The following is a 10,335-nucleotide window of genomic DNA, read 5'->3' on the forward strand; positions in this document are numbered from 1 at the left end:
AGTTTTAGGATGTGTAAAGCTGCTGAATGCACACGGTGTACAGCAGAGTAACTGAAGAGAGCCATTTGTTAACGTCATATTTTGACGCCCAGGAATATACACCCAGGTGTAAATAGTCACACTGGCTACTTACACCCGGGGCAGAAACAGCGTTATTGGCACCTGGGTGCTAATAGCATCTGCTTTAAAATAAAAGGTGTGAGTGTAAATCTGTGCACCTTCCAACACCAAACAGACAAACCACGCTGGAGACGTTAGCTTCACAAGTCAATGTGATACTTTATTCATGAACCTAGGACCATATATATATATATTTATATATATATATATATATACATAACACTGTATAAATACTCTATATATTCTACTCCCTTCTGTGATCTCAATAACAAATAAAAAATAATATTAAAAAAGCCACATGATTATATTTAACAGGCTGTACAAAAATAAATAATGTTTGGATATTCTGTACAAAAAAAAGATAGAAAAAAAGGAGCCTTCGCAGAAGGCAGGAGAGACTTACTTATGAAGTAGTAGCAGGAGACAAGTCCCTCTTTAGGTCTCCACACATGCACACACACATTCACACACACACTCAGACACTCCTCTTTGGTCTTTAAAGAGCTCCCTCATTGAAGGCTGTGTAGACGAGGGCAAGATATGGCAAAAGGACAAAGTACAGCGTACTGAGGCATTTAGAGACAACTGGGTGTTCTGATGTGCCGCTGGCAAAAACAAAGATGAAGTGCTACAGGTTTGTGATAAATAAACTGGCAAGTTTGAACATAAAGACTATGACTATTAGCTATCTTATTTTCCATACCTGATGGGGTGAGTAAGTAGAATATGAGCTATTCTCTTTCATTTCTTTATAAACTCTGTAATAACCTCCCCCACCCCAACCCTTTTGTGCCTGTCCAGCCCAGCTTGGACAAACATCATATACATGCATTAAAAAATTTGACACACACACCGTTTGACACTCACTCACGCACTCACACAAGCATGACATTGGCACGGTAAGCAGCATGCTCATTTTTGGAAATCAGGAATGTCCATGCTTTCTTCCTCTTGATGGGTTGCAAATGGGCCACTGCTGCGCTGAGGCCAGACAGGCAGTGAGCTGTAATCAGTCTTTATTGCTTCAAACAGGAGGCAGTGTCACTGTGGATCAGTGTCTGGCTCCAGAATAGATGGAGGGAATGGGCAAAAAATGGCCTTTATAGTCACAGTCATTGTGGACCCATTGTGGGAGTGTTAGACTACCTGGAACCCAAGAAAACCACTCATGCTCTGGATGTAAACATTCACCTGCCTCTTTAGTTTGTCCGTGGGAAAAAAGGAGGCAGTGATGGTCAGAGTTTTTATCTGAAAGCTGGGTGTATGTCAGAGGTTAGATTGTGGGAGCAGTCCTTAACAGGCACTCTGATTGCACAGTTCCAGCAGGGGTCGCGGCCGGTCTTTGGGGTCACAGCTGTCATGGGTTAGCGTGCGCCCATCGTGGCCGATGCAGCGCAGTTGGCGTTTGCGGAAGCCTCGGCCGCAGGTCTTGGAGCACACCGACCATTCTCCGAGAAGCCAGGTGGGACAGGACTGGGTGGCGCAGGACCGTGAGGCCAGGGGGCGCAGCTCCTCCGGGCAGTCTCTTGAGGGACGACCCTGGGGATCTAAACACACCACCTCTCTTTGCTGCATACCTCCCCCACAGGTCTGGGAGCATGGACCCCACTCCCTCAGGGTCCACTCGGCTCCACCCACCTCTCTGATGGCATTGATGGACTGGCGGCGGCCTCCGTTGCTGTTGGAGACTGAAGCAGCATTGTTGGGTCTCGGGGCAAAGTAGCTGTACTTAACCCTGGGCCTTGGAGCTTCACCCACAGACAGAACCTGGATGGTGAGGGGCTCAGGGAGTGGGCTGAAGCTCCGGAGGCGTTCCAGGCTGGCGGAGGAGCCACTGTATCGCAGCAGAGCCCCTCGCAGGGCAATGTCAGTCTCCATGGTCATCAGCTTGTAATCGCCATTTAAAAGATAGGTTCCATCCTGGCGACGCACTGCCAAGTAGCTGTTATCATGACGACCATTGCCTGGCGCACGCTGCTTAACGTCCAGGTGGGTGGCGCCAGCAGGGATGGTCACAACATCCTGGTAACCAGGCCTGAAACATAGACAGACACAGGTCAGACCGAGCCATAAAACTATTATGATGTTTCAGTGTGTTTTATGAGGCACTATGTTTGTGTATGAAAAAACAAATCTGTTAGATATTTACCTGGCACGCTCCATAGACCCAGACACCTTCTTGCAGGTAGAGCCGTCTCCACCACAGACACCGCACTTATCAAAGCGCCGGTTAGACCCGATGATACGATCACATCCAGCCTTGACACACTGGCCTTGAACACAAACTGAGGTGGAGTCTGGGCTGCAGGGTGTGCCGTCAGCCACCTGTGGGCAGCAGAGAAACACAAATGGAACTTTAGAGTAATGTCTAGTTAGACTGTTACATAAGTCAAGAGGTAGAAAGTAAAAGTAGCCTTGGGGCTGAGAGAAATTACAATAGCTGATCCTTCAACTTGCAGGTCTGCACAGGTAAGACAACTGATATGAGATGAACTAAGACCCTGAGAATGATGAAATGTCATTCTAAAACAGCATCTTGCAACTCTCACCTTAGATTTGAGGACAAAGAAGTATCCAGTTCCCTTGGCACGGCACACCAGCTTGCAGCGGTCTTTGGGTGAAACTCCAGCATACTTGGGCACCCACTCGACACCCTCGCCTGAACCCAGCGACACTTGGGCTGACATGTCATTGTGGGCCAGGCACTGCTCCTCACGGAATGACAGGCCTGAGAAAGAGACAGAGAGGGGTCAGATTTACTGCTTGTTCAGCCTGACCCACATGCTAACTTTCACACTAAGGTGGCAAGGTACATCAAAACATGACTTCTTCCTGAGAACAACTACAGCATATGGTGCAAAGTCATTTGATTTCAGTATAGTAAACTTTAAAAAAAAGTGTTGAACATTTCCCAGAGATGTCTTACCATTGGTATCGGGGCAGGCGTCCGTGTTACAGGAGCGGTACTGGATCCTCTTGCCTTCGCAGTACTTGCCACCATTCTTGGGTAAAGGGTTGTCACAGGAACGGAAGGAATACTGCACCCCTCCACCACAGGTCCGAGAGCAGTCGCCCCAGGGACCCCACACTCCCCAGCCACCATTGACGGGAGTCTGAAAGCACCAGAGACATGAGCATTACAATTCTGAGCTGAGGTGGAGTTACATGACTGATTCAAAGCTGGGAGGCATGAGAGTGTTTTGCTGCATGCTAAGTGTAGTAAGATGGAGTACCTGGAGTACAGCAGCTTGGCTCTTAGTCAGACACTGCCCGGCCACGCAGTAACTGTCATGCCCGCATGCCGTTCCATCAGCCCAGGGGAAGTTCTTCGTCTGGCATACCAGCAAACCATTGGATGTAGTCACAGTGCACCACAGAGCTGCGCATGTGGTACTCAAATCAGGGCAGTGCTGGGAGTCTTCGCCAAAGGTCAGCCGACACTGATGGTCTGCGTCATAGACGGTCCCAGGTAGGGGCTGAGGGAGCACCTGAGGTTTGACCGGCTTATCCAGCAGGCACTGACCATGGCCGTTGTCCAGGAAGGTGGTGATCATGAGGGCAGAGCAGGGTGACCATGGCTGCTGCTGGTCCAGGTTTGACAGGGTGGAAGCCATCATGTGAGAGCCCCAGTGGGCACCGTTGACCCCGGAGCACAGCTGAGCATCATCATGAGGCATGTTGAAGACGTGGCCTGGAGGACAAAGAGTTCTTTGAGCACCTCAAGGAAATGTGGTGTATTTCAAAGGTTTTTACACACAAGAACATGTTTTTTTGACTTACCCAGTTCATGTGCCACAGTAAATGCTGCTTGCAGCCCGTCATCCTCAATAATTGAGCAGCTTCTGTCAGGGTCGCACACGGTGCCAACATCTGCCATGCCCAGAGTGTCACAGGAGTGGGCGCCACACAGGTCCTAAAGAGGCAGACAGAGAGCAGATTAGATGTTTGAATAATGCTCTTCCTCTTTTTCTATCTCAGATCCACCCTAACACACTTCCACTCCAACTTACCGTCCTGGTGAAGAGCACAGCGGTGTCATAGTGCTCAGGGTGGCGGTCACTGGCTGGGTTGTGCTGCCGCTGCCACTGGCAGAAGTTGCGGAGGGTCATGGCGGCGTTGGATGACACCTGAGGGCCTCGCTCCTCTTCGTACACCACCAGCAGCTTCACCACAGCAAGGCTGATGGAGTTGTGGATGCTGGGGTGGCGGTAGAGGCGGGATGCCACTGCCATGATGGTCAGCAGGTAGGGCTTGAGGCCAGCACCGTGGAACTCTGCCATGGACTGGTCGGCCACCAGCATGATCTCCAGGTAGCGAGGAGTGGACACAAAGCGTCTGGTCCTGTGGTGGGCTGAGGGGAGAGAAGACAGAGGTCACACCAAAGGTCCACAGGCCATGTGAGCAGATATCAAGTTTCAGCCCTGATGTTACTGCACTAAAACTTTTTTTTTCTTTTGTTGTTTTTAATAAAAGTGGTTCAGTTTGGTTGGAAGATTTTGCACACTGCAAAACTGTGCCAGTGTTCTAAACAGCAGCGACAAAGGCTCATTTTATTCAGGGGGATAGAGGCTCCAAAGAGAGCTCCGGATGTGCCTGGAGGAGCCTGGCTGCCGTGACTCAGCGTCACACCACCGGCGGCTCCTCCTCCTCAGGGTCCACATTCCTAAAATGACCTTCTCTGGTGGAAAATTATGCGGAGGGAGAAAATCCTTTCTGAGGGAAAAGTGTCTGCCGGTGCGAGTTGTACCAGGAGGCGAGTTTACACGTCTCAGCACCGCCGGGCTCTGGCTGGCCCCAACCCCGCTGCTCCCCTCCCCTTCCTCCGTCACTCCTCCTCCTCTTTCCCCTTGGAGGAGTTTGCCCCCCTCTCTCCTCCCCTCCCTTCCTCATCTCTGGTAGACGGCGCTGTCAAAAAGGTAGCCGAGTCCACTGCGCATGCTGTGCACCCTGGCACAGGCACAACTCCAGCAGTTTGCTCTATATTCACTACAGCCTCTGACATATAGAAGTAGTAAGCAAAGAAATCACTCTCTCTGTGCTTTCTTTGGCCACTTGCACAACTTGCTGGTCTTATATTATTATTATACTACTTATTTCAGCTTATTATTAAATTCTAATAATGTGTAAAAGTCGTATTTCTGGAGCCTTACCTGTCTGGTCTGCGTCAGCGGCTCCGTGCTTGGTTTCTTTCTCCAGATTCTTTGGCACCCTCGCCTCGTCCTCGTTGACCCCGCACTTGGAGCTCCCCTCCTCAGCCAAAGCTGCCCGACCTCTCCGGCGGATCGTGTGGACATCCTCCTCCGTGCCCATGAAGTCACTGGAGTTGAGGGGCTGGATAAAATACTCTTCCCCCTGATAGTAGAATCCACCCCTGAGTCCGTGGCACAGGTTGAGCGCAGCGGCAGAGTGCTCCTCTCCGTTCACAGTGCCAGAGTAGAAACAACCAGGCTCGGCTCCGCTCTTGGGTTCCTGCGTTGGTTCGGACTCAGGAGTGCCCACAATGTGGAAGACAAAACCCGGCGCCAAGAAGGTCTGGTCAGGCTCTAGCTGCAGGACCAGCTCTTTGCCAAATACGTCCAACCGGTACTCCCTCATCTCCGCCTCCTTCTCCTTCTCCTCTGCGGAGAGAGTCCGCCACGGTTCGGTTTCACTCTCCGACCGGGCCGTCGGGTCTAATCTGACCGGCACCACGGTGCTCTCCTCCCAAGCGCTGTGCGCCGCGCTGACGCACAGAGCGGCGATCAAACCAACGGAAACGTGTAAAACCCACATCATATAACTGTGAAATCCGACAAGTGGAAAGACAAACTGATAACAAAGTGTCTACGAGGAAACAAATAAATCCTTTAAAAGGTTTTCCACTATTAGCTACAAACCCCAAGTCTTTGAACTTCCACAAAACTCTCCCCAAAATTACGCACACGCATAAAAATCTAAAAAAGGATCAAATCCAGTGCAAGACTCGTTTAAAGTTATGTGCAGGTCTGAATTGTTGCAAAAAAGTCCTTTCATTAAATGAAAATAAAAGCTGGATCTCTGTAGTAAATCCAACAGGTCTCTTTCTCTCCAAAACTCAGCAGATGTCTCAGTTTCTAGCTCTCTCTTTGAGTACGGGGGCAGGTTTTCTTTCTGCTGACCCGTTTAGTCTGTTCTCTGCTCTTGCCTTGCAGTCAGAACAGAGCAGGTCCCTCCTATATATCCCCCTGCCTCGGAACCACCCCTTTCCTGAGGGCCCTTTGATGTGAGAGCAGCCAAATCCCGTGCGCAACGAAAACGCACCAGCGACCTGGAGCGTTGCCATAATAATCAATCATTGTGGAGGACAGGGAGCTTTGGGCAGAGAAACTTTTTCTTCTTCAAACTCTGCTCGTCTGTCACAAGATGCATACAGTCATGATCAGTGAATGTAATCACTGAGTATGCTCTAATGATATTTATCAGAGAGCCTAATAGAAGTACATGTACCATGATGATATGGGTGTCCACAATACAATTTTAAAAACTTACTCTGGCACAGTTGCAGTGTTCTACTTTCTAATCACTGAGCTACATTATTACACTCATGCCTACTCCAATATAAGTCAGGGTGACAGGCAGCAGTGGCTGATGTGGAGCAGTGTTGTAGTGTCAGTGCAACAGGAGAAGGGAGATGGCAGCAGGTCCGGAATGGTAACCATATCGTGCTGGCCAAGGCTCCGGGAGTCGTACTCACCTCCTCCGTGCCAAGCCGGCAGTGGTGCGCCGTGGCCGGGTTCGGCAGCTCTGCTCCCCGGGGAGAGGGAGCAGAGAGGGGCCGCTGAGGTCTTAAGGTGGAGCGCGTCTCCCACCGGGCTGCCTCTGCGCTCAAACCAAGGCAGGCAGAGCCCCTGTCCTCCGGCTTCTTCCCCCACCCGCCCGGACTGCTCCTTCTCTCCAACAGACAGGAAGAGTTTACGATGGAGTTTCATTAAAAATAACTGGCAAAGCAGAAATCCTATCACCTACAGTGCATCCAGAGACACCACAGACACGCCACACTCCATTCACTAAAGTAAAATATTAATATATCTGAAGGATATCATGTAAAATCTTTGATACAGAACAATAAAATAATATCCAAAATGTAAGAATATCATGTTATATAACAACAACACGTCATAAGTGTGGTGTTAATGATTTTTTTTACAACACAAAACAATCTAGAAGCTCTTAGAAAGCTTTTTGGCACAGTTTCCACTTTGCTGTGTAACTTTTGACTCACTGGAGCAAACATCACTCATCAAACTCCTGAGGGACAGATTATGGAAGTCCACCTTAAAAGTTACAGCTCAGAAAAAGTGAGTAGTTGTAGTTTGGTCATTTCCCAGTAGATGGTAGTCATGCATTAAGGAAATTCCCCAGACTGCTTCAGGGATTTTTCCATGACTTTATGGCGCAATACCAACTTCGGCCAGCAGGTGGCGCCTTAGCATCACATTTGGAAGCTTGTGAGACTGCATGCTGGGAGCCAGTGACCTCAGGGAGGCAGATCTGGCTCACTGATGGACTGTGTGGAGGATGCTGATCATGAAAATGCAGGTTTATATGTTCATCAGTTGATATTTGGATGTAATGGAATATGTAATATATATATGTCTGGAAGAGCACAAATGTAGAAACACAATTTGATCCCCGTTTAAATCATCTTATTTTAGTATTTACCTGAGGCTTCATGGTGAAATTGGAGGATGTAAAACCTGCTCTTTTCTAATCTTAACCTCAGTTAATTTCCACCCTGACCCATACGTTTTATTTATTGTGGAACTGACGTGAAACTAAAACTAGAGAGAAACTGCAACTGAAACATCTTGTGGGAACTTATTTATGATGACTGTTAAAGTGACAATCAGTGTGATGTCAATAAAGGATGTTGGGTGTATTTGAAATGCTGATGAAGGCATGGTTCAGCTGCTGGAAATGTATTTTTATATCATGTTCAGTGACAGTGATGCCCCCAAGGGGTGGCCGAAGGGGGCCATGGCAACCCTAACACAGTTTAGAAGACCTATTCCCAGTCAATGGGTGCGGTTACATGATGGCTTCTCATTCGGAATGAAATAAATCTCAATGAAATCATCCGGAATTAAAGTTTTTCCAGGTAGTTTACATGGGCAATATTCATTCCGAATGAGGGTTTACATGGAAGATCAGTTTAATCGCCTTTATTCGGGTCCGCGCAAGGTTTGGGGCAGGGAAGGTTTCTGATTGGATAGGGGGCGGGACGGATGTTACGTGTTTACGTTTACCGGAAGAAAACACTGTAGTCCTCGCTCCGGATAACAAGATGCTTGATGCCGCCGTTCTTAGTGCCTTTTTCAGGCTTGTTTTGCTTCTATTCTTGAAGCAGCAGTACGACAACAACCTTGTTCTGCTAATGCTTCGTCTGTTGAGGAAGAGAAGGGAGGTAGAAGACCGTGCTGTGGCGAATGGACACCAGTTAGTGCAACGAGTCCGACTGCTCTATCTCAGCCCGTTGCTATGCGTGCTATATACGTCATCGCGCCAGAAGGGCAAGGAAACGAGCATGCGCAGAAAGACCGGAATGAACTTACAGAGGAATGAGTGTATACAAATGCGAGAAATTCTTTCATTCGGAATGACAAACGGAATAAACCACCCCCTTTAATCGGATTTAATTTTCAATCAGAATGACCGTTTACATGACCACTTTTAATCGGAATGGCCTTTCATTCTGATTTCTGGGGACACCACTGTCCAGTGATATTTCTTCCACTTCACTACATTTCAGAGGGAAATGTTGTACATCTTACTCCACTGACATCTATAGCTACAACAATATGGCTATAGTTGCTTTCATGAGAAACAACATGAAGTTGCTGATTGGACTCAAGTACATTTTTTTTTGCTTGCAATGGAATTTATCTACATATATTGTCGAGTTATTTGGTTTTTTGCCTCAATGCCTGCCTAAACTCGACCTGGCAAAGAGGACGACAGAGGACGCTGAACAACTCCGTTCATTTTGCCTTTTCTTTCCAGAGAAAGAAACAGTCAGTAATACGATGATAACCTTAAAGAAAAGACCATACAATCATGTTAATTAAATCAGTCATCTGAAATCTCTTATGTTCATCACTTTAGTTAAATCAATAAAGTTAAACCAATTATAATCAACAATCAGACATTATCTGTGAACAAAATATACCCAATAATTAATTAATTCTAACAATCAATTTCATGTTATACCAAATATTTATTAAATATATTTATATGATTGCCAATGATACTATTGCAAACCAAATATTTATACTCCTTTAAATAAGTTAAATCTATTTACCTATTTTAAACAATCATGAAATTCCTTTTAATCTCACTTTTAACCAGTTTTCTAAATATGGAAATTCTCTTTTATTACTTCCACTTTCAATTCAAATCAAATCAGTATATTATTATCAATCACTAAATTTAATCAAATTCCATCCAGCAAACGAACTCATAATTGAATCGCGTCAAATTAAACTTTTCAAGGTATATACACACCACTGAACTATAGATCCTGCTATCAAGCTGATTTCAAGCTGAAATTTAATCCATCAATAGAATTAATCTTCAGCCACCATACACAACTCAGACATAAACCACAAACACACGACATGCTCGGCTAAATAAGGTGAACAAACAAGTTTAACCAACCCAAAAAACAACCTGAACCACAATGAATGAAACTATTAATGGATTGCTCACTTTCCCTCATAACCATCACAACTAACAAACATATATTTTACTTGTGCAGGTATCTAAGCATTGATGCGTCAAACATTTCCCTGGCTCGTCTCCCTGCAGGCCACACTGTGCAGACAAAGGAGCTCACCTGTCCGAATCAAAGCCAGCCTCTCTCTCTCTACCTGCATGCCAGAGACCTGAGCTGCCACACCTATTCAAATTAATTACCTCAACACTGCCCTCTTGTGCTACTCATTATCTGAATACCTCCTCCGCTGCTCCTTTTGGCAACAGGCCACACATTGACAACGGTCCTCCTGTCGTAACATATTGATGTCATAACAAAATTGACGACACAGACACAAAGATATTTAAATATATATATTTTATGTACATATATTCATGTGGATGACTAGAAAAGAAACACTATATTCTTACAAAGGAATGGTTCTGCACAGTCATATTCCTAAGTTAAATTGTAATTTGATACAAAATTACTATAATAAATAAAAC

General features: G+C 46.6%; 1 protein-coding gene across 1 annotated transcript; it reads right to left on the reverse strand.

The window, feature by feature from the left end:
• Positions 1 to 302: 302 nt before the first annotated feature.
• On the reverse strand, positions 303 to 6,304 carry adamts1 (ADAM metallopeptidase with thrombospondin type 1 motif, 1). The gene is made up of 8 exons (XM_049570177.1): positions 5,271 to 6,304; positions 4,131 to 4,471; positions 3,901 to 4,033; positions 3,354 to 3,811; positions 3,047 to 3,233; positions 2,670 to 2,848; positions 2,270 to 2,445; positions 303 to 2,155 (listed from the first exon to the last, which is right to left on the reverse strand). Exons 1-8 carry the CDS (start codon positions 5,893 to 5,895, stop codon positions 1,414 to 1,416), a joined length of 2,841 nt encoding a protein of 946 aa, XP_049426134.1. The 5' UTR covers positions 5,896 to 6,304; the 3' UTR covers positions 303 to 1,413.
• Positions 6,305 to 10,335: the final 4,031 nt, after the last annotated feature.

This window comes from Epinephelus fuscoguttatus, linkage group LG24, assembly GCF_011397635.1.
Source record: "Epinephelus fuscoguttatus linkage group LG24, E.fuscoguttatus.final_Chr_v1".
NCBI classification, from domain to species: domain Eukaryota; kingdom Metazoa; phylum Chordata; class Actinopteri; order Perciformes; family Serranidae; genus Epinephelus; species Epinephelus fuscoguttatus.